Source organism: Marmota marmota, unplaced genomic scaffold, assembly GCF_001458135.2.
Source record: "Marmota marmota marmota unplaced genomic scaffold, marMar, whole genome shotgun sequence".
In the NCBI taxonomy this organism is placed as follows: Eukaryota; Metazoa; Chordata; class Mammalia; order Rodentia; family Sciuridae; genus Marmota; species Marmota marmota.
Window position 1 is genome coordinate 39945578 of NW_025999932.1, and position 25900 is coordinate 39971477.

General features: G+C 37.7%; 1 protein-coding gene across 1 annotated transcript in view; it reads right to left on the bottom strand.

The window, feature by feature from the left end:
- The window catches only part of Lrch1 (leucine rich repeats and calponin homology domain containing 1), a 194031-nt gene that overhangs the window by 75532 nt on the left and 92599 nt on the right, over window positions 1–25900 (bottom strand). Inside the window, exon 3 of the mRNA XM_048800552.1 lies at window positions 7691–7835. Coding sequence (XP_048656509.1) covers window positions 7691–7835 — 145 coding nt within the window. The remainder of the gene's footprint in view (window positions 1–7690; window positions 7836–25900) is intronic.

The following is a 25900-nucleotide window of genomic DNA, read 5'->3' on the forward strand; positions in this document are numbered from 1 at the left end:
AGCCCCAGCCCCACCACCCATCCGCAGTCTTTAGGATCCAGGATCTAAAAGGAAGAGCTGACAGACCCCACTAAATGTCAGGGTGCTGTTTTTCCTCACTGTTTTTCTATTTAAATAGTTCATGAAATTGCATAACTCTTACGTGTGGTGATATAAACTGGAATTATTGAGTATATCAGGAAAACTTGTGAATGGTTTTGAAATGAGAGGAAAGACTGCTGAATACCTAATCTAGTGTACCCTTCCCGGTTATCTCTGCCTGCAGACACCAAAGGTTAGGGAAGAGGAGATGTATACCCCCAAATTAAAAAGTTACACTTTGTGGATTTACTGGAATCCAGCATACAACACTTAAGAGACTACACATACTTGTTTTCAAGTACATGTGGAATATTTATAAAGTTAACTATGCACAGGTTGTAAAGCAAATTGTAACCAATATGAAGAATCTGCATCAAACAGAAAATGTTCTCTGAAACAAAGAAATTCAATTAAAAATAAATTTGAGGGCTAGGGTGTGGCTCAGTGGTAGAGTGCTTGCCTAGCACTGGGTTCGATCCTCAGCACCACATAAATGTAAAATATTGTGTCCACCTAAAACTTAAGAATAAATATTAAAAAATAAAAAAATTAAATTGAAAAGATAAAAGAAACCTATTCTAAAAATTAAAACTCATAGGACAAATAAATAACAGTGAAAACAGGGAAAGATTTAGAAGTGATAGAAACAAACAAATGATATTTTCTGCTATGATTTGGTCCATGTTTAAAGGCTTGGTCCTCAGGGTAGCACTATTGGAAGGTGTTATAGACTTTTAAGAGGTAGGTGGGGCCTTATGGGAAGTTCTGAGGTCATGGAGCCTTCTCCTGCCTCTCTGTTTCCTAGCTTAGGAGGTAAGATTCACCACTTCCTATTACCATGATGTGGAGCCCTCAGCAAAGGCCCCAAACCATGGGGCTGCTGGTCTTGGACTAGAAACTCCCAAACTGTGAGCCCAAATAAATCTTTTCTCTTTATAAGTTAATTGCCTCAGATTTTTGTTGTAGTAACAGAAAGCTGACTATAACACTGCGTATCAAACCACTGAGTCAGTCAACGCTCTACGTTTCCCTCTTCTACAGGGAAATCCATGCCTTGGATGCTTCCATAAGAAAAGAAAAGAAAAAAAAGAAGACAATGAGCTAAATATCCCAAACTCTATAAATTAGAAAAAAAATAAGTCTATAAGAAAAGAGAAGGAAGGAAAAGAAATAGATAAGATAAAAAATTAATAAAGTAGAAAACGAAGAACTAACAGATCTGGTCAATAAAATCAAAAGCTGGTTTAAATACACACACACAGAGAGAGAGAGAGAGAGAGAGAGAGAATAAAACGTCTGAAAAATGAATTAAAAAAAAGAAAATGTACAAATTTATAGTTTTAGGAATAAAAAGGGGAACCAATATAGACAATGGGAGCAACTTCCAAATGTGAAAAATTTCCCTTTTTTAATGATTTTCATAATTTTAAAACTGTTCTAAGGACATGGAAGGCAAGGGAGATGGTGCCCAATAAGATAACCGATGTGAAGGGGCTTAGCAAACTTTATAATACCAAAGAAATGCATCTCACTTGTTTCTATTATTTATGAAATAGGGTGTCCTAGGGGTGAGTCACTTTCCTATTTCCTAAAGACTAAAGACCGTTGAAGGGCTCAGAAATAATGTTGTAATAGCTCAACCCAATTTAGCTATTAAGATGTGGCAGTGATGTTGATGATGATGATGATGATTCCCAAAAAACCACAACTTTTAGAATAATCGTCCTAAGTATGCTCTTTTTATATTTCCCTTCTCATGTACAGCACTTTTGTTATAAGCCTTTGTAAACTGCAATAAATCTTAGAGGAAACATAATAAGTTGATTATTGATGAAACGGCAATGTTTCCAAGGACTTTTATCTGTTTTAATTAGAAAAATAAATGTCATTTGGGGCTTGTTCATCTGGGGCTTGCAGAATAAACTTTGAAAATTACTATAAACAGGAAAACCTATACTAGGATTTAAAATTAAGTATTTACCTCACTTCCAGAGAGCTGTTCTGCAGCACAAAGACCTTAACATTTCTATTAAGATCAGAAAACAACACCAACAAATTCTGACAGCGCTCTAGCTATCAAAGACATAATATCCCTTTTGTGCCACTGTTCTTTTCCTCAATACCAACATTGAACTAAAACAACATCTGTGATCAGGTGGTGTGTATAATGGAAAAATCCTCTTAGGAAGTCTTGCCAAGTATGGGCTATACTAAAAGGAATGGAATTTGATAAGAGATATCCAATTATTAACTTGTCTGTGCCCAAGAAAGCCCATCAGCTACCAATGCCAATGGACCGAATTTAACAGGCACAACGATCTATAAACCGATTAAATTTTTTTAGAGACTATTGGCTATAGGGTTCACCTGGGAAGCAAATGACTGAGGAACACTAGAAAAGATAAGGCCTAATCCATGTGTGACCAGCCACGTGTGTAGAGTGGACACTGCCATCCTATGAAAATCATTTCCAATTTTTAAGATTAATACTTTCAAATTCCAATATGGCTCACTGTGTTTTGGTGTCTTTCCCATCATCTGTCATTTCACAAGATTAACCTGGCTATCAAAGACCAGCTCCAAAACATAACATAGACATAGTCTTCTCATTTTGCCTTTGAATGAGATAAAATCTTCACAAAAGGATGTGGGATATAAGTTTGTGTTGAACTGAACAAAACTCCTCCCCCTTTTCCAGTTTAGGAGACAACATCAATTTTCTCGTTTTCTAGAAAGAAGAAACGCTATCTTGCCTTGGATAGCTTCTTTAGAAATGTCAGCATGGGGAGAGGGAACAATGAAAATTAATTTTTGGCTCACAAAAACAAAACAAGCACACAAAAACATAAAACCTGTGTTTTCTAAAGCAACCGTCATTCGCAGGATCCTTCAAATAGTGAGTGATATTCTGAGAATTAAAGATTATTTATCAGAATGAGTCCCAGAAGAATGTGGGCCTACAGGTTAGACAACCATCAGGAAGTTGGCTCTTTCTGCACATTGTTTAGCAGCCAAAAAGGATACCAGGCTGCAGAGAAAGCGGCCAAAACACATTCCTTTTATGGTGTGATAACAGTTTGTGTAAGAAACTGCCTTCTTTTCAAGCCATGTCTCAGAACCCAGTCCCAACAGGCAGGGACAGATAGGAGCTTCTCATGAACAAGCCAGACCTAGCTGGGCCAGTTTCCCCCACAGAAAGCAAAAACCTTACCAAAATTCTGTAACGAACTTTCATTTTTTGGCAGCCCGTCTTGGAACTTCTCTGAGATGAGACTTTGAAACCAAGGTCCCTATTTTAGATTCACAACATGCCAATGGTTGCCAAGAGTTTTGCTACTCTGGGTCATGTTATTGTCCTAAGGTATATTTTCTTCATGAGACTCATCAACAAAAACCTTTCCAACGCCTTAAAATAGATTTTAAACTTTGTGAGGCTTTCCTGTGGGTTTCAGGTTCAAAGTGTTTGTTCCTATATAGGAACCAGTCTTGCTTAATCATTTTTATTGCTCTTGGCTGTGTTTCTTGGATTAAGATACTTTATAACAGGAAGAGACACAGTGGCACATATACTAAACTAACATAACTTTTTGTTGTGAATACCAAGAAGCAAAGATTAAAAGCCTACATCCTTTAAACACATGCTACATAAACAGCAATAAATCAATATTTTCCACAAATAGAACATTTCCATTATGTGAGAAAATGTGGAAAACAAGTGTTTTTAATGGCATTTCATGATGAAGATTGTTTTTAAGTTGCAAATTAAACCCATCTCTAGCTTAAGACAGGGATAAAGCTGTTGGCACCAAGCAACCATTTGACATTTACAGATGACATTTCTGAGACAGCATGTCAGCCAAGATTGAGCAAGCAGTGACATCCCCATTCCTCATTATCATCATCATCACCATTATCACCATCACCATCAAATATTTATGGCTGTTTGCTAGAATACAAGATATCTCAGAGGGTATAATCAACTTCAAATGTTTCCAATAAATTAAAAAATCTTTCTATGCATCACTCCTACCTTGGAATGTTCAAAATTAGTAGTTTCTACATGTGATTTCTTGGGTGAAAAGAAATTTTAAGTTCACAGACTGGGGTTGTAGAGGTAGCTCAAGTGGTAGAGTGCTTTGCATGCAAGATGTCCTGGGTTTGAGTTTAGGACCACAAAAAAACAGACCCAGTATACATACAGAAACACTGTGGAAATTGGAAAAGCAGCCTCTGCACTATTTTATCTAAAAAAAATCTTTCTTCCTAATTAATAGAACTAAGAGGGAAAATCTTCAGTTCTATAGAAAATATTTCAAGCTACTTATAGAATTGGATCAGTTGGCCTATTTGTTAAAGGTCTTTCAGGATGTGCTTTCTTTGATATAATCTTCCTTACAAGTATGGATTCAAAAATAATTTATGTTACTTCTTTAATGTTTTTGCAATTTATTCAGACTTCCCCAATATAACTAAATTAACAACAATGTGAGGTTTTGATTATATACTTTGATCATGAATATAAGCTTCTTTCTTTGCCATATATAACAATTATGGGACAAAAATGAATTAAAGGCAACACAGTAGCTCCTCCACCGTGTGCCTGCAGCATCCTGAGTCTCTGTTTCCTCTTCAAGCAAAAGGATGGGCAGCCTGTCCCCAAAGACCAAAAGTTATCCAAGTCCACCAATACCCTACACCATGCCCAAGAAGAAATACATTTCATTCTGTTAATATTCATGAAGGGCACAGGGGATCACAATGACCAACCCTAATTGTCATGGAGGAGGCTTATGTCACAATCACACACAAGTACCAAGTTATTCTGCACGCCTCCTGGTTACCAGATTGGGGACAGCTGGGATGGGGGCGGGGAGGGTGACAGTGTAAGGATCCGAAGAACTCACAGACAATACTATCATGTGGAAGATATTACCAAACATCTTAGACTTAACAATTTAATCAGATGCCACCAGTATTGCCTAGATACTAATACATATTTGCAAGTAAAGAGATGTGACAGTCGCCTCCTATTTCAGAAGTCACAAATAAATCTTTCAGGCAGGAGTTCTACTGCATTCTATCTCAAATCACTCCCAAACTGAGAAATAACTCAATTTTAAGGTCCAATTCCTAGAGAAAAAATGGCTCAACTAAATGCAGTGGTCAACCAGGAATTAAAACACATGTAAATCAATAACACAAAATGACAATCTTCCTGATTCCTTTAAAGCTTACCCTTAATACTATTTTAACTTTACAGGTTTATTTTCAGGCAGTAAATTTTATAGGAGATATCAAAAATAATTAGCATCTGCTTTTAAAAAGTTCAGAAGCTATTCATGTATTTTTTCATATCCCTTACACAATCTATTTGGGATGTAAGAGAGAGACTTTTTCTTATTTTTTTCTCCAAATAGTCATCAAATTCCTTCAAAGAACATAAGATCCTACACAAGAGAAAAGGCCTTATATATGGTCACATTAGAAGTAGGAAATGTGAACAAAGAAAAGCAGAACAAAACCAAAAATTATCAAAACAAATAGGAAAAGAAAGAAGTAAACATGAAATTAATGTGTAACCAATGTGATTCTGCAATCTGTATACGGTGTAAAAATGGGAGTTCATAACCCACTTGAATCAAATGTATGAAATATAATATGTCAAGAACTATGTAATGTTTTGAACAACCAATAATAAAAATTTTTAAAAAGACAAATAAAATTTCAAGAGTTGGATGCTGAATTGTCCCTTTATTTCTTTCTCTTTTCCATTACCTACAGATTTATCATAAAACTCTGTTTCTAATGCACTACATAGTTTTCTTGGGCATCGTCAATGACTCCTCTGTCAATGCTTCTGCAGCTCTTCTCCGGTCTTTTCATAAATAATTCTGAGATCCATATTCCAATATAGTCATTCTATCGATCTGAAGACAGTAATAATCTTCTACTCTCAACTAGGTGCAATATGAAAATTATCAGTAAAAAAAACCAAACATTTATCATGTCTTAAAAACACATTAAGTTTAGATTATCTTGTGTTTTTAAATTTTATAGTTTGTGTCACTCTAGAAAAAAAATGTCATCTATCCACCAAGACTTCTCAGTGCATTTGGACTTAATATACAATGCAAGGTTAAGTCTATTACATGCAGGGCTTCTAGGAGTAAAAATGCAGCTTAAGGGGGCGTGTAAACAGACCAACTGCAATGTGCTTTTGAAATGGTTCCCCTCTGTGGGTTGGGATTAGAGGACCAAATGTCTTGGGGAGACACTGAACCAAAATCTACAGACATCACTATGCTGGCTTCACCAGGCAATTCCAAGATAACATCCTGCTGAGGCAGAAATTGCAAGAAAACTCATAATGATCAGATAAATTAGAAATCTACAGAAGCAAAGATTAGATAAGACTCCAAATTATAAATACATCCAATAAACTTCATCTCCAATAACTTACTTCTTATTTACCAAAATTAGGACAATTCATAAACATGTCTAGAGCTTTTTTCAACTCTGACAAAAAAAACATGCACTTTTATGGGAAATGTAATAGAAACCCATTTTTTGACTGCAACGAAAGCAACAGAAAATCCATGATTCAGTAACTAAAATAAAAAGCAAACCACACCAAATGAAAAACCATTGGCATTATTATCTATTATAAAATGACTACTATACCTGGTTCACTGGGAATTTTGAACTTTAAAGTAGATTTGTTACACAGCACAAGCAAGGCTAACAGGTGCTATCCTTTAAACTCCAAGATGATACAACTGACATGAGAAAGGCTACACTCCGGCTAGAACCTGAGAACTTATCCTTATTTTTATAAGCGAGAGAGAGATGAAAAAAAAAAAAAAATCCTCTCCTCCCTCTCCTGAAATCCCATATGTAAAGCAAGAATTTAGGAGACAAGGAGCCAGAATCTGATCAGAACATCCAACTGCAAAGTGTAAAACCAAAGCCTTAAAATAACTGATTTTCCTAACTTCAGAGGCATTAACATGATTTACTGTGTTCTGCATAATCAGTAAGTCAACACGGACTACCAAACCATTCTCAGCAAGCACTGACCTAATTGATGTCTACAGACATCAAACCTTATATCTGGTTACAGTAGCTCAGTACTCCTCCTCAACTTTTTTCAAGTGAACAGGCTCAATCATTACTAAGCAGCAAGGACAATGGTACCAAGAGTCCCCAAAGACCAATAAAGCCTTTTTTTTTTTTCCTTGCCCCTGATTTGTCTCAACTCTCAAATTATTTTTCATTTCCTTTACCCTTCATTCTCCAAAATCTACAGGAATGTATGAAGACAATATACCTACCAACCTGAAAAGCATCAATCAGACAAATAGTATAAACTATCTTATGTGATTCTTAAAAAACCAAAACAAAAAGAAAAGATGTCATATTGACATTTGTCAGGGAAGTCTAGCACCAAGAACAAAATTAAAGTCCCTACAAATTTATTACAGAAGATGTTTATTCAATGATCTTTGTGTGATTTACTTCAAAGAGTGATCACGGGTTATAAAGAGGAAAAACACAAAAGAAATGAAAGCATGATTATGTTGTATTTCGCCACTGAATTTAATTAACCTACCTCAAGTTTAAGTAGGTCAGCATCTGCAGATTAATGATGGCCTCAGGAATGACTCTGATACAATTGTGATACAGATTAAGAATTTCCAGTGATACAAAATGGCACAATTCCATTGGAACTTCAACCAGTCTGTTTTTAGATAAATCTGTGAGAAAAGGACAGAATATTTGGTCAATTAATCTTCAACATATATATATATATATATATACTCCTCAATATACTCTTATCAACGAATAATACTATTTCTCTTAACATTATAATGTAAATTTAGATCAACATCATCATGTTTCACACCTGTGTGGTACTGTAATGTGTATTTTCTAGCCAAATTCAAACACACAGTGTATGGAAAAGCAAAAGTACTGCTAAAACGTTTTAGCTTTCTCAATTAATTTGCAAAACCAAGCACATAAAGATGGGGGAACTTTTTAACTCTATCTAAAATCTGTCTCAAATTCCTTCTACCCTAGTAGAGGATACATAACTGTACCCTTTAATACTTTACCATAATTTTTTTTTTTTTAAGTTGGGATCTTGCTGTGTTGCCCAGACTTCAGCAATTCTCTTTTTTGGTCCCCCAAGTAGCTGAACTATAATTATTAATTCAGTATATCAACTCCTCTATATGCAAGGAACATGTCTCTAAGATAATCTGAAAATGAACACATATCAGACACTAAATATTTATTCACTGGAATTACTGAGTACCTATCCTGTCCAAGGCTGAGATAAACCAATCATGTGTCTATCAAGAATCAACACTGTGACTAAGGTTGTGGCAGAGCGCTTGCCTAGCACGTGTGAGGCCTTAGGTTCAATTCTCAGCACCACATAAAAATAAATAAAAGTATTGTGCCTAACTACAACTAAAAAATAATTTTTTTTTAAAAAAAAGAGTCAGCACTATGTCTGCAGCATGCCACCAGGAAAATAGGCGTCCACTAGCCAAGTGTATAAGGATGATCTGCAGAACAAGGTGAACAAACAGTGTGGTTTATAGCATCACCACCCCAACAATAGAACAATGGAAGAGTCCCGAATCCACATCTGGAAATGGTAGATGTCAAGTACCCCAGGGAAAGAACCACCGCTTTTGAAAACAGTAACTCAACAATTAAAGAGCACCTTTTCCTGTCCTGTATTAGGAGGGTCTCAACAATATTAATGAAAGATGTTCAGTAAGTAACAGGGATCATATACTTAAGTAACTACATCCTGACTAATAGGGGAAGACACATCAAAAACTTAAACAGGGGCTGGGATTGTGACTTAGCGGTAGAGAGCTCGCCTAGCACATGTGAGGCCAAATAATTATCATTATTTGGGTTCTAGCCTCAGCACTACATAAAAATAAATAAATAAAGATAGTGTGTCTAACTACTACTAAAAAATGAATTTAAAAATTAAAAAAAAAAAAACTTAAACAGGTTAATACCACAGATAAAACAAGTCAAAGATCTCCCTTTTCGGATCATCCTTTCATAAACAAATGCACAAATAAACAGAAACAGAACTAAATGGATTCACAGGGGGAAATGTAAAAAACTTTGAAGGAATGATTCTGGTAATATTTAGTCTATTCCAAACCATATATAAAAGAAGGAAAGTTTCCAAATTTATATTTAAAAGATGAGGTATTATATTGATACTATCATCCAACAAAAAAGGCACACAAAAAGGGAAACTGCATTCCAATCTCTCCTTTAAATACTGATATAAATCCTGGATTTAAAAAATTAGCAAATTGGGCTAGGGTTGTGGCTCAGTGGTAGAGCACTTGCCTAGCATGTGTGAGGTACTGGGTTCGATTCTCAGCACTGCCTACAAATAAATAAAGATCCATTAACTACTGAATATTTTTTTTAATTAGCAAACAGATTTGAACAGCACATAAAAATATCAATATACTATGAAAAAGTGGACTTCACTCTTGGAATATAAGTATCATATTAAAACAATTCACCATATAAATGGAACAAAAATGAAATAGCATATGATTGTCTCCATGGATACATATAAGGCATTTGATAAAGTACTATGTTCATTCTTTCTTTCTTATTAAAATATATTTTATATATCAAAAATTTAATCATTCGCAGCTTTTAAAGTTCAATCTCTGGTAATTTTACTGAGTGGTGCATTTATCACCGTGTATGAGTTTTAGAACATTTACATTCAATTGCTTAAAAAAGGAGAACAGTTGGCTATTTCTTTTACACACACTCACACACCTACATAAATGACAGAGATAATGCTTTAAATTACTTTAAATCGTAAAAGACTAGTAATGTTACTGTAAAGTCAAGATAAGACTTCACTACTACTCTTACTACTAATTTGTGTTATCGTTTAAATAGCACTAGTCAAAGACATGAGATGAAGAAAAGAAAGAAAAATCAAAATTGTAATGGAGAATACAGAATTATCATTATTTGCAGATAATATGATTGTTTTCTTGGAAAAATGCAAGAGTACCAAGAGAAAAACCTGTTATAAATGATATAAGAATTTTATAAAGATACACAGAAGAAAATTAATGTGCTAAAACAATAGTCTTTACATACACCAACTAGAACAGAAGTTAATAGCTAAAGGGGCAGAGGTTGTGGCTCGGTGGTAGAGTGCTTGCTTAGGATGTGTGAGGCCCTGGGTTCGATCCTCAGCACCACATATAAATAAATAAAATAAAGGTATTATGTCCACCTCCAACTAAAAAAAATAATAATTTTTTTAAAAAAAGATAATAGCTAGAGGGTAAAATACTTAGAAAATCATAAGAAATGGGCAAAGGTTATATGAATGAAACTTTAATATGCAACTCAAAAGTCAAGCCCACTAAAAAGATACTCCATGTTTTTAAATACGACTAAAAAAAAAGACTCAGCATCAAAAATGTGTCAAGTTCTGTAGCTTAATGTCCTATAGTTGTATGGATGTGCAATTTTTTTAAAAGTAAATTCTTGTGTTGTTAAAATTCTATGTACAAAGTCCCAAATGACTTTAAAAAAATTTTTAAAAAGTAAAAAAAAAAAAATGTGTCAAGTTATCTTTAAATTATGTCTATATAATTTAATGCACTCCTAATTTTAAAAGCATAGATTATTTTCTAATTTGCAGTTATTAGAAAAGTTGATCCTAAACCCACATGGTAAAATCGTGCAAAAATAGTGAGATGTCTCTCTAAAAAGAAGAACACTGAAGGGAATCATCTCTCCCGAACATTAAATACACATGGTAAGGCACTGTGGAAATCTCAATGGTACAAATTACAAAGACAGGAGATGGGTCAAAGATACATATGTCTGGAAATCAGTGATGCAATGAAGGGATAAGATGTGAGTTCAGTAAACAATATGAGAAAACCAGACAGCCATCTGAAACAAACAAAAACAAAAAAGAAAGATTATTGTACACCTCACACAACTTTAATCTCTGTTAATCCTAGATGAATCAAATGCTTCACATTGTGAAAAGTGACGCTATAACAACACATGGGAAACCTGTCAATGATCTTAAGATGGGGAAAGCCTTCCTGTGAATAGCATAAAGCCAGTCTGAAATATTTGACATATAAAAGTGAAAACTTACAGTTTTACAACAAACTTTACCATAAATACAGATGATAATCAAAAATGGGGGAGGGGTGGCAGATGGGAAATCCTTCAATTTATAAACCTAACAAGTTGATCTTTTATAAATGTAAAGAGCTGCAACCGTCAATAAGAATAAGACTGGGGAGTAGCTCAGTGATAATAGCATTTGTCTACATGATTGAGGCCCTAGGTTCCATCCCAGCACTGCCCAAAAAAGAAAGAATGAGTCTGAACACAAAATTAAAATAAAATAAAATAAAAAACCACCAGGCTTACAGAAGAGGAAACACAAATGACTCCTAAGCTTAGGGGAAAAAAATATGACAGACCTTAACTGAAATAGAGGAATAGAAATTACAGCTGCATGGGATAGTATTTTTCACCTCTAGGGGACTAAAAAATATTTTTAAAATTGATAAAGACACTGTTTAAAACTTTTTAAATCTAAATTAAAAATTTGAATTAAAATGTGAGATATTATTTAATTATAAAACAGTGTGCAGAGGACATGGTGAAAGAGGGATATGGAAATGAAGACAGTTTAGCAATGTCAATCAAAATTACAAATGGAAGGGGTCAAGAGGAAACAGAGGTTAAATCAAAGGTATAAAGTCGCAGGTATATAGGATGAATACTTCTAGAGGTGGACCGTGCCACCTGAGACAACGGTTCATAATACACTGCAAATTAGAAATTTGCTGAGTAGATTTTAGGTAGCCTTACCACACATATCTATGCAAGATGACACATATCTTAATTTACTTGACTCTAGTTCCCATTTCACTATGTACACATTTATCAAAATACTGGTTGTATACCTTAAGTACACAGAATAAGAAATTACAAATGTGCATGCACTTCAACCTAGAAATCTTTTTTTTATCTACAAATATATATATGCAAATAACACATTCTTTTTAGCAGTTTGAAACAGTATAAAATAGAAAGCACTTTAAATATCAGTAGAGGGCTGGTTAAATATTAATATACCATTGATAAATAGCACAAATAACACTGAGGTTAAATCAACCAATACATACTATCGAGAATTCCATTTCACATGATGGAATGTAACCTTAAGCATCAAACTCTATAATGCAACACTAATTCCACACAGGCACTAAAATGAACGAAGCAGCTCTCTATGGGTTTTTATGGATATTTCTACAATTATTTAGCTATAAATTGTCACTTCACAGTTATACAAGAGACTGGTAAAAATTGTTGTTTCTAGAGAGAAAATCTCTGGCTGGGAGGACAGGATTGAGGATGAGGATGACTTCTCACTGTGGATTCCTTTGTACCTTCAGAAACCTGAATGCACTGCTTATCAGATTAAATATATGATATGTAATATATATATTATTAAAACATATAATCTGCATATGTGTATGTATATATACATATACATATATATATGCACACACACACATAATCATATACACATAATCTTTTTTAAACAACAGATCTTCCTATCAACATCCTTATTTTAATTCCCATATTTTTTATTGGTTCATTATAACTGTACATAATGGTGAGCTTTGTTGTTACTTATTCTCAAACTCACGACATAAGACTATAATTTGGCCAATATCATTCCCCAGTATTTCCCTTTTCCCTCCCCTAGTCCCTTTCCTGTACTCTACTGATCTGCCTTGGATTTTCATGAATCTCCCCAACCCACCTTTCTTTTTCTTCTTCCTCTCTAGCTTCCACATATGAGAGAAAATACACAGACCCTTCTGAGTCTGGCTTATTTTGTTTAACATAATGTTCTCAAGTTCCATTTCATTTTCCTGCAAATGACACAATTCCCTTCTTCTTGATGGCTGAATAAAATTCCACATTTTCTTTATCCACAGCATCCCTACTCTTTATCTACATACACGAAAAAAAATGGTATTTCATTTTAAAAGGGTTAAGGAGACAGAGCAAACTATGTAGTGAATCTCATTAAATTAAAGGAAAAATAGAGCAAACTTTCCTTCACGCATGTTTAGGACCACACCAGAAAAAAGTTCCAGAAATCTCTTAAAATTCTTTCCTAGACCCAGAGATTGTCATGTGCTACAAAGCTGGAAAACCGCCCCCCCCCACACACACACACAAATGTATGTGTTGTTTCCTTCAGGTTCAACGCGAAGAAAATTCCACTCAAGCTCATACAGAAACTACTGCGGCATATAATCTGGTACTGCTATGACTATTTAGAATACAGATTTTATTTGCTCTCCCTCCCTTCTTATCTTCTCTTCCACAGTCTCCAGATATCAGGGGAAAGTTCAGCATTTTCTCCTTCCCAGAATTACTTCCTGGCAGCTTGACTTGCATCCCAGCAGCAGGGGCTGTGCTGAGGGCCAGGCAGAGCCTCTCTAGAGATGGGACTGGTCCTCCTCCCTAAAATTGGGAAGAGGTGGTACATTTGGTAAAACCTTAATTTCCTCCTCATTTTAACTATATCCACTCTCTTAAATTTCTGTTTTTAGATGTGCTATTTTGTATGTACTTTTTCAGGAACCCTTTTTTTGAAAGGAGTCAGGCTATGAATTACAAAGAAATAAAGTTATAAGGTGATGGTAGTGGGCATCCGCCATGCCTAGGCCTTTGTCACCCACCAAATGAGCAGATCTCTATCCACCTATCAACCTGGGGTTGTGTCATAGTTTCTACATTAGAGGGAAAGAAACTGTATTACACACTCTATACACAGTCTTTCAATGCCTATATAGAAATAGTTGGCTAGGTCAGTATTGCTGAAGTTAGAGAGGAAAGCTTTCCCTGTGTCTTTGTTGAGGTTAATTAACTAAATGTTGAATTCTTTATGTGTTCATCAACATTTCCTAAGTGTATGGTTCCTACAGAAACGTAAAACCATCACACAGGCCTGTTTTCAAGGAATTTGAACTTTGAAAAGTAAGATGACAGAAACCCAGAATGAACTAGAAGGCAGGATGTCTCTAAATGTGCTTTTTTAAAAGTCCAAATAAAGAGCCAAACGTTGGCTGGAAGGGAGATGAAGTATCTGGCAAGGTTCACCAGCAGGCCAGACACCCAAGTACCAGAGGGGGCACTTCATTTAAACCACTGTATGGGCCCATTACCACCACCTATAGACGAAGAAACTGAGGCTCACTTTGGGTTACTTGTCCAAAGCCACATGGGTAACTGAAGTTTGATTTCCTTACACAAAACCACGATTTTTCCATGGAATAATGCCAACAAGACCATGATGAATCCTGTCACTATATTATTGGAAAGATACAGCAATTAAATCTTCACTGCAGGGGACTGGGGATATGGCTCAGTGGTAGAGCATTTTCCTGGAGTGCATGAGGCCCACCAAAAACAACAAACAAACAAACAAACAAACACCAAAATCTTCACTGCATTTTGATTTGTTCAAAACAACCAAAATAAAAACATGGTCTGTGTATAAGCTCAGAGAGTAAGAAAGTTATAAACATCATGTACAAAAAGGAAAGTACTACAAATAATATGTCACTGATGGGCTTAATTCTGGAAGTGACCACACATAGCTTGCTAAGTGGAAACCCTGGCTTGAGCTGCTAACCATACCAATGTTACGGAAACACTGTTTCACTGAATGGATTTTCAAACATGGCTTGTGTTTTCTACTTGTGTCTGGGTATCATTTAATTCTCAGTTAACCTTGTTACTGGAAGACAGAGTGCAAAAAGAATGGGTATGTTTGTTTTCCTATGCTTTACTTAGGCTACTGTGGAAATCATCCTGTATCTCTGGGAACAGACTAACCCACAGTAGGGAAGAGGCCCAGAAAGGAAGGCAAAGTCAGTCTGGATTAAGATGCTTTGACTCTTGATAATATGGAAGGGATAATCCTATTGCAAATGGTGGTGGTGGGATTACACTGAAATATGTTCAAAATGTTTCTAGTTACCTGAAAACAAGGAAATAAAATAAAGTCTAATGGAAGAAGGGAAAAGGGAAAGGAGGGAAAGACCAGGGAGGGAAAAATGGAAGGAGGTGGGGAAGAAGAAAAGAATTAATCAATTTAGGACTTAGCTATAATTAAAGACCTGAGCTGGTGGTCAGTTAGTACTGCCCATAGGACATAACTTGGCCTTTGAAAGGCAGATCCCTTTCAAAAGCAAGAGATCCCCAGCGGGGCGTTGCTCTCCTCTAAGGATTACAGACTCATGGAGGTGTAAGCAATGAAGGTTTTCCTACTAGGAAAAGACCGAAAGCATTCAGAGCTCATAGGTAACAGGCAAATGTTAAGAAGGCAAGTGGTATACTTATCTTGAATGACAGCAAAACTGGGGTGCGGTGGGGGTCAAGGGTTGTGATAAAACCCAACAGGATATGAGTGACCCAAAAGCAGGCAAGCTTCTAAAAGTTGGAGACAAATATGGGTAAAGAATGTGTTTATTTTTGGTGTGTATTGCTCTAACTCGATTATAAAGATGTAGAACTATCAACGAAACAGCTTAGGAGCTGTTTCCCTAAATAAAATACATGACTAGTGTTTCTCAACCTCATTAGCACACTGGAATCACTTGGAGAGGTTTTTAGAATCCTGAAACTTGGGACTTACAGACAGAAACTTTAGGATGAGATTCCAACCTCAAGATTCCCAATAGGGCAGTTGATTCCCACTCTTCTACACCAATCTCAGGTGAGGAGAGGACCTGGCCTGTGTCAGCTTTCCCCACCTAAACCAGGCCTGAGCAGGTGGCACTCTTCTAGGGACAGGGGGTGCATAGGAAGGGTATACTTGGGACACCAGGAAAATACCTTAGCAGCTATCCTAATTTGAGAAAGGAAACCAGACCCAAATCATTGCTAGAGTCAATTCTTACTCCAACTTCCTTCTCAGATAATTTCTGAGACAATTGGAACAACAACAGTCTAGCCTGGAATGGAGTTTTGTGTATTTTGAACTGGCCCTGAGCATAGAAAATTCATTTTATTACTTCCTCATTGGATCCTCACCTGAACCTGGTGAAGCAGGTGTTACTACAATTCCAAACTATGCGCAGACACCAAGGGGCAGAAAACTTGTCTAAGGATGTGGGGAGCCAGCAAGTAACAGAGTCAAGAACTAAACTGCCTCAGTATGACACAAAAGTCCTTCTTGAACTTTTAATGACCAGGCTCTGTAGGACTGTAGTACAGGGAAGATCAGTTGCTCATGTGCTTATAATTTGTAAAAGGAATAAAAGTTAACTGACCCACTTCAGGTGGCTGGTTAGCAGGCATTAAAAACATTCCGTAATTCTGTCCTAAAAGTAAGTGACCTCAGCCCAGGTCCCTGGTATTTTCTCCAGAAAGACAAGCATGTGTGGCTGGTCTCTGTCCTCCACCCAGCCCAAGCTGGGAACTGTCCTTTCTTGCTGGAAGCCCACCCTGAGGTCTAGTGCTGCTGTGGGGAGCCAGGTCCACTGAAGCTCTGTGCAAACACTCCCAGGCAGCAAACCAACCGGAACCCCAAAACCATGCCCTCCCGTGTCCGCTTCTTAATTGAAGCATTCACATGAAAGCTGTACAGCCAGAAATAAAACAATAAGTGTCACCCCTGCCAAAATAAGCTTTGCAAATCCCTAAAATAAAGTAGCCAAGTGAATAAAAATAAGCAGGGTAGGGTAGAAAAACAGTCGGTGGAATCCAGTGCAGTCAGCCCGAGGGGCGGGGGCATGGTGCTGTTTTTGTTTAAAAAAGGAAAGTGGTGCTCCGTGAGGAAGGGACAAGACCCCCCACGCTCCTGGAGCAACATCCTGAGTTTCCAGCCACCACAGCCACAATGCACAAGAGCTGACGGACTGGGACAGCTGGGAACTTTGCCCGTTGGTCAGATGAAAAGGCCCAGTCTTGGAAGTCAGTATCATCTCCAGTTCCAGCAACACCAAAGGAGACCATAAACATGTTATGGAAAATTAATTTCAGAATTCAGTAAACCCCCTTATCAGAGAGAGGTACCTCCAAGGTCCCTAGTGGATGCCTGAAACCACGGACAATACCGAGCCCTATGCACACTATGTTTTTTCCTCTACGTGACAAAGTTTAATTCATAAATTAGGCACAGTAAGATAATAACAACCATAACAAATGATAAAATAGAACAATTGTAATAAGATTAATAAAATTATGTAAATGTGATCTCTCTCTCTCTCTCTTGAATGACTCAATACTCAATATAATTAATATTTTTGGACCATGGCTGACCATGGACAATTGCAAACAGCAGATGGGGGGACTACTTATTAGAGCTAACCACGACCTCAATAACTGGGTGAGGTATGTGTCCCTCACATATAAATCTGAAGCCTTGGCTCACCCCGTGTGCATGAGACCTGCTGTTCTCTATTACTGAGGAGGGATGCTCCCTGCCTGGCTCTCGCCTGGTTCCTCCAGGAGTCAGGGTCTCTGGAGACAGCCCCTGGGTGGTGGGATAGGCTGGCATCACCTGTCCTCTATGGACAATTTATATTCCTCTTCACCTAGACAGGCAAGGAAGGGCCTCCAGGAAAACCCCAGCTCTATCTTTCTATCTGTCCTGAACTTCCTCTGCTTTTCAAAGTCCCCAGTATCACTCCATTCCCCTGGCTTCCCATTCCTCTCTCCACAGTCACGGGACCTAGGCCCATGGTTCAGCACCCAATCACAGGGGCACACATTCAGAAAGGAAGTGGAGTAAGGGAAGGTGGCCCCAGGCAATGGGACAGAGCCCAGGGCTGACTCATCCCCAGCTCCGCACACAAAAACCACCCAACAGGGACAGGGTTAAACTGGCAGAAATTAGACATAAGATTTCTAAAAGTTTTGAGTGAATCCAGTTCTTAGACAGCATCTCAAAGGGATCAACAAAGAAATCGTGTCAAACAACAGAGATCTCAGAAGCAATTCCTCAATGTGGGCCAGGAGGTTTTCTCCTGATCACCTACTTAAAATTTCAACATATCTGTTTTAGCCACCCTACTCTTTCTATGGTTTCTTTTTTTTTTTTTCTTGGTTTTTGGAAACTGATTTACTTATGTATTGTGATTGTTAATTTTATCTCTTCCCTTACTTAAATATAAGTTCCATAAGGGTTAGGATCTTGGATATGAAGAGCTCATGGATACAAAGAGCTTAAAATTTGTTAAGTGGATTCAAAGACAGATATGGCCGGAAAATTTGGGGGTTAGACGGCTTGAGTTCAAATCCTGGTCCCACCACATAGCAAGGTAGACCAGGAAATAATGATTTAACTTCCCTTTGCCTGGGGGTTTTCGCCTGTAGTATGAGGGTAATAATAGTACTGAGTTATTGAAAGGATTAGATGAGATGATACATAAAAGCCCTCAGAGCGGTGGAGGGAAGCATTCTGGGAACAACCTAGCAATCTGTTAGCTATTATTAGGTTCCACGAGACATCAAGAAATAAGGTTTGAGCTGGAGAGGAGCTTAAAATTTAAGCACGCAAAGCATATTCCATATGCAAAAACAAATGAGTCATGCTACTGTACAATGAATGAAAAATCTGTGAAGGTTTCCCTTTCCACTAAATTAGCACTCCACATTTTTATCTAGCTCCATCCTTGATCAACATATCCATTTGCTCACTCACCAAAGAGCCAACCACACGTGCTTGATATATCTGCATCTCACATACCAAAGTTGTGGCTTCAGTTCTAACAATCTCACAAGGCAGAAAGGAAGACAGGAATGGAATTCTAGAGAGAAGTGGGGGCACAGGTTACTGCAATGGGGTTCTCAAGGTGCAGAGGTGCCCCAAGGCTGGGAGGCAGGTACATCACAGTTTGGAGCTTGGTTGGGGACAGGGTACCCCAGCAAAGCAAACTAAGGGCAGCTGCTCAGCATATGGGAAGGGCTAGAGATTTAGAGTCCTCTAGGGTGCAAGGGAGAGAACAAGTCTCTGGAACTTTCCATTTTGAGTCCCTTCCCTATATCACATGATGAAATATTTGATGTCTAACAAATACTTTGCTGCTTTATTAAGCTGAGCAGCTGATAATAGCATTTCACTAGCAGTTCCTAGACAGTCTCTGCCATAGAGTAACTGGAAAAAGATCCATTCCTAGTGATTAAGGGATCCCACAAATGCTTCGAGGTGAGTCATTGGGGGAATGCAAAGAATGTGAGTCCCAAGGACACTAAGGAACACTGACCTCCTATACATGCAAACTTAAACATTGTCCGAGTGGATTTTTGTCATCGAGGGAAAGGCAGAGAAGCTGGCTCTGTGGACTCAGGACTGAACCTTACTATCAAGGATGAAACCAGGCACCACTGTGAGTAGATGATTATATAAAATGTCAACATTCTCAACAATAAAAGACATGTAAATTTACTGGAGGAGGAAAAAAAGCCCTTTATAAGAAAATGACCAAACCATAAAGTTTTCCCAGGACCTTTACCTTGGTTGGGAGCTTCTAAAATCAACTATACTGACACACAGTCTCTTAAGCTTCAGTTTATTACATAACCCTGATTTTCTTTTACTATAAACTTTTAAAGTAGCAAATAAACCAAGTACAGTTACTGGGGAGGCTGAGGCTGGAGGATCCATTGAGACCAGTTCAAAGCCAGGCTGGGTAACATAGGGAGACTTGTTCCAAAAGAAAATAATAAAAATTAAAAAGCAAATAAAAACAAGAGGAAAGTTAATCCTACCCCCTCAAAGGTAGAGGGGACATAAAGCTTTTATGGTTTATAAAAAAATTCACATATATTATTGATTTGCCTTTTAGAGGCAAATCAAACTTTATATTTCATTAAAATGTACTATAAATAATCTTCAGTATGAAATGATCATCAAAGGTAAAACGACAGCCCCTCTAAGAGATTGTAATTTAATACAGAAATGTGTATTTTTAGAGGATTCCAAAAGAAATGAATCTTCCCTTCCATGAGAACTAAATTATAGATCCACTAGCCAGATAGCCTGTTGCTCAAATTACCAAACTTCAGGAATGGGTCCTGTTAAACTAAAGTAGAGTGAAAGTGACAACATCATTTTGAAGTAGAATTCATGCATAATTTAGAATTTATACCATAGGGTGTTAATTACATTAGTAAGTTTAATCTCAAATGAGGCCAATGATTCATACCAGTTTCATATATGTTCCTTAAAGAAGTCAAAGAAAGAATTATGACCATAAATTTTACCAAAAAAAATACCCTCAAAGATATTACCAGTGATATTTTTAAGTACATTGAAAGTTACATAGTTAAGCTTAATATCCCATTAGAAAACAAATCTTAACTTATGTTTATTTGAAAATCCACAGCAATTTTCTTGTATATAATCAAAGTATAATTTTTATTGTTAATGACATTTTATAAGTATAAAAAGGTTCAGCACAGCCTAGATTTACATGGTCTTTTATTGTTGAAAATTATAATTTTATTTATATGTCCTTGGAAAACAGACATTATTTGTGGGAATTTTAAATTCAGTTTTGTTATTATTTGGATGAAATGAGAACTTAAAATTTCAATTTAAGTCTTTGGTTTTAAAAGAAGGAAATGAGCAATTCATGATGCTTTCCTGTACTGTAAAGGTGTCTTCTTTAATAGGGTCACTTGACAAATATTTATTGTACACCTACTAAATGCCAGGAGAGCTAATCGCACTGAAAATTTGGCCTTTCGTGGCCATTAGAGGCTTTTAAGCAGGGCCTGACTCCTTTCCAAGTCTCTCACTAGAGCAAGGACAGGAGAAAGGAGACCAGAGGGAGGCTGCTGCCATCATCCAGCTAAGAGAAGGTGGGCGGACAGCAGAAGTGACAAGAAGTGATCAGACTCAGGCTGCCTCTTTTGAAGATGGAGCTAACTGAATTTGCTGACTTGATGCAGTTTGAGAGAAAAAGAGCAGACAACTGACTCTAGGCTTTGGCCTCAGGAATGAGAGGAATGGATTTTCCATCCTCAGATTGGAAGCCTGTGAACAGATACAAGAGGCAGGTCAAGGGTCATTTTGGAGCCACTTACATAGAGATACCCATCAGGTAGGGAGGCGGGCAGGGCCAGAGCTGGAGGAACAAATGTTGGGAGCTGTCTGAATACAAATGGCATGTAAAGACATCAACTGCAAAGATCACCAAGGGATTGAGTGAAGACCTAGACCTAGGGCCAAGCATGCCCTGGGACACTCCAACACACAGAGGAGGGAAACTGAAGGAGACAAGCAGGAGTGGTCTATGAGGAAGGAGTGGATCCACTGTGCCCAGTGCCCCTGCTAGGCCAATAAACCAGAATCAGAGAAGAGATGCCTGCATTCCGCCAAGTGAAAGTCACAGGTGACCTTGAGAAGAACAGTGAAAGGGAAAGTAGGAGCAAAAGCCTGAGTGAAGTGGATTCAAGAGAGAATGGAAGGAATAGTCCAACTCCTAGAGAAGAGGGTGGGGGTGCTGCTTGCCAGGGGCTGGGAGGAGGGCGCACAGGGAACTTTGTGTTGAATGAGTAAAACAGTTTCAGTTTTGCAAGATGAAAGAAAACTAAAGAGGTCAAAGAAAAGTCATCACCTGTTAAGTCTGTTCAGCAAGACTTCATAGGTACTGGAGGGAGGCTCACAGCAGCTAGGCGGCACCCTCTCAAGCTTTCTCACCCCTGGAAAAGCCACCAGCATATTCTCTCCACTTGCTTATCACTTATTGATATCTTCTGTGAGGCATATACCATACTAGACAGCATATACACAGTCGAGTGAGAGTCAAGTAACTCAGAGTCGGACTGGGGAGGCAGACAAGTAAACAAAAGAATATGTGCAATGATTAGAACTACATTTTATCAGCATGGTGAGATCTCTACTGCAAAGATTAGGAAAGGCTTCAAAAGGCAGGGACTGGTAGGCTGAGTCTCTGGTCAAGCATCTGGGCAGACAGGACAATTGATTCCAGATTGACAGGCCTGACCTGGATAGAATGGAGGGATGGGGTAGCTATTTGAGGAACTGCTACCAGCAGGTGGCTGAGGCCTATGGTTCTGATGTTGAGCCAGAGCCATGGAGACTGCTTGCTGTTAAAGACAGCAGCCACAAAACTCCAAGGGGAAGTAAGGCACCAGGAGTGAGGCGAAGGCGGTTGATATGGAAAGGAAGAAAGAACAGGGAGACAGGAGACATTTGTGAGGTGGATCTGGCAGAGTTTAGTGATCAATTAAACATGGAAAGTGAAAATAAAGAGACAGAGCTCAGGGCATCCAGGAGTTCCTGGTGCGGCGAATGCCCAGAAGTATGCTACTTTCTAAAAGAAAGGAAATAACTTTGAGAGTGATGGGGGGCGGGGGGAGTCATCAGGAGGTTAGTTTCTTTTTTCTCTTTTCTTTTGGTACTGGTGATTGAACCCAGGGGCACTTAACTACTGAGCCACATGCCCAGCCCTTTTTTGCATTCTATTTAGAGACAGGGTCTCATTGAGTTGCTTAGGGCCTCACTAAATGGCTGAGGCTGGCTTTGAACTTGTGATCCTCCTGCTTCAGCCTCCCAAGCCACTAGATTTCAGGCATGTGCCCCTGTACCCGGCAGGAGGTTAGTTTCTGAATCAAAAGAGGTTAAGACATCCATTGGCCACCAAGCACGCTGGCCCCTGAATGGTGGGTCTGAGACCCATGAAAAATAGCTTGGCTAAAATATAAGCTTGGAAGATATCAGCATCTAAATGAAGAATGTGAAGTCACACTGGAAAAATGTGGAAAATGAGTAGAGAATGAGCTAGAACGAACCTCCCAGCAGCTGCTGCCATGAGGACAATCCACTCTCTTCCCATCACAACTTCTCTAAGTGGGAGGGCTTGGCGAGTCCTGGAATTCACACCTCCTAACCAGTGTTATCTCCACCATAGCACTCTGACCCACATTTATGACTCAGTTCAATAACAACGGTGGTGTTACACTGACACCCTGACCAGGTGTGTGTAATTCACTGACAAAATTTAATTGCTACACCAGCACTCACTTTAGGAAACAAACATGCTCCAGGCATTAGAAATAAGAATTCATTCAGTTATAATTAGGGTCACTATCAATTCCCAAAACAAGAAAAATCCTGCAGGCTAAATCTTTAGCCAAAGCAACTGAGAAGTTAGACTTCTTCCAGAAATACTTCCTTGGACAATTTTTTTTTCTTAGCCCAAAAATATGAAACAAAGGATGAACTGTCTACAAAGTGCCTGGTTTTCCAATTTTTAAAGTTCACGTTTAGCTAGGGCAGTGCTGATAAGAAAGGCATTTTTGTGATGGTGACTGAATATAGTATATTCCATTGTGGGAACATGAATTTTAAGGCTAGAAATAGTTCATTTATTTCACATGATTCCTGCCTTCTTTTTTTTACAAGTCCACTTGGAAGCATCTTGGTGAATTAAAAAGTAGTAAGAATGCTGATTATAAAATGGAAATGTTTCACATTATTTATTTACCAAAAACCATAGTAGAAACAATTTATTGAAACAATTTAAGTGGATATATTTAACTGGTGTATTATTTTTAAACATACTATTTCTCAAAGATTTAATGCTTATTCTCTTAAGACTTCTCTCTTCTCCCCTCATTTTGTTCACACAATTTACTCATTTAGAATTCATGAATAACAAATAATTGCTCACATTTTCTTAAAACAAGAGGTTTTCTCAAAAGCTCTGAAAAGCAGTACTGTTGGTGGAAAACATTCGGGTGCTACCCCCTTCAAGTCTTTTGCATTACGCTTTAAATTTGAAGACCAAGAGTTTTTATCTTTTCATTGTTAATTGCTCTGCAAACAATGTGAAATTCAAATCTGTTAAAAACTCTTTTTCTTCCCCTGAAGTTCAAGCTGCATATTAGTCCTGGGTCAAAGTGGATGCAAAAATGAGGCAAAACTGCCCAACTTTTGCAATGAAAGTTCTCTAGATCTTCCCCCATGATTTAGTGGGTAATAATCACCACCACATATGCATATGCATGGGGAATACATAGGACACCAGGCTAACTAGAAAACGGGGGCTTGCTGGTACTATATACAGGCCACTGCCACTATTGAGCACTTTCTATGTCCTATGTACACCAAGTGTTTTCTATTAGTAATCTCATAAAAACTTGCTGGGCACAGTGGTGCATGCCTAAGACCCCAGTGACTCATGAGGCTGATGCAGGAGTATCCCAAGTTGAAGGCCAGCCTCAGCAACTTAGGAAGACCTTGTTTCATTATTACCAAAACCAAAAATAAACAAAATAAACAGAGCTGAGGATATGGCTCAGTGGTTAAGCACCCCTGGGTTCAATCCCTGGTACCAAAAATATAAAGGATAAACAAAAAACATTACTGGGCATGTTATTCCCACTTGCAGAAAAGAAATCAAGACACGGGAAGGTAAAATAATTTGATCTCCAACACACAGCCAACTCACAGGCTAAAAAGCTGTGAATATACTTAATGCCACTGAATTGTACACCTAAATGCAAATGGCTAAAGTGAAAATTTTTTTCCACATTTTTATTGGTGCATTATGGTTGTACATACTGATGGGATTTGTTGTTACATATTCATACGTACCCACAATAAGACAAAATAATTTAGCCAATACCACTCCTGTACACTTCCCTCCCTCTCTCCTTACCTTCAACAACTGCTTTCTTTCCTTTACTGGTCTCCCTTTGATATTTAGGAAATCCACTCCTATCTTTGTCTTTCTTTTTCTCTCTAGCTTCCGCATATGAGAGAAAACATAGGACCCTTAACCTTCTGAGTCTGATTTATTTTGATTAACAAGACGATTTCTAGTTCCATTCATTTTGGAAATTTTCTTTATGGCTGAATAAAACTCCATTGTGTATATATACCACATTTTCTTTATCTATTCATCCACTGATGGACACCTACACTGGTTCCACAGTTTAGGTATTGTGAATGGTGTTGCTATCATCATGGGTATGCATGTATAATGTGAAAAATTGTATGTGATCATTTATCACTATAAAAATCATTTTTAAAAAGAAAAGATGGCTAGATCCAAACTTTATTGTTCATACCAAAATAAATTCCAAATAGATTAAAAGATTAACAGCAAAGAGAACATAAAATCACTTTGGGATTTTTAAAAAAGGCAGAAAATCTGGGATTTGACCCAAGCAATCTAGCTTCAGAGTCCATGCTACATACTAATGGTCTTCCACAAATTGCTAATTTATGGGTAAAAGCTACCCAAAATGTTATTATATACCCCACCTCATTATCATCAAATTAAGTTTCATCATAACTCAGTATTTCATGGCTTGCTGGAAATTATGGAACGCAGCAGGCATGTCTGGTAGCTGAATATGTGGGGGCAAAACCCCAAGCCAAGGTAGAAAGCCGCCCAGCAAGTCCAAAGCATGGCGTCTTGTTTGCTCACCGTGGAGAGTCAGTCTCAACCAGCGTGAGACTATGCACCAAGTGCACTCGAGAACCTACTTTTGGAGCCTGCAGTTGAGGGAGAAATGTTTGCTATGGAAAGGACGCAGAAAATAATCACACTCGTGTTTTAAGAAACCACATGCATACAGCAGAGAACAAACAAAATTACAGTTTTCCAAAATACCTCAGAGTTGAAAGCTTGCAAAAAGCCTCAAATCTTTCCTATGCATCTAAAATAGAATTTTGAGAGAAGAAGGAGGGGCA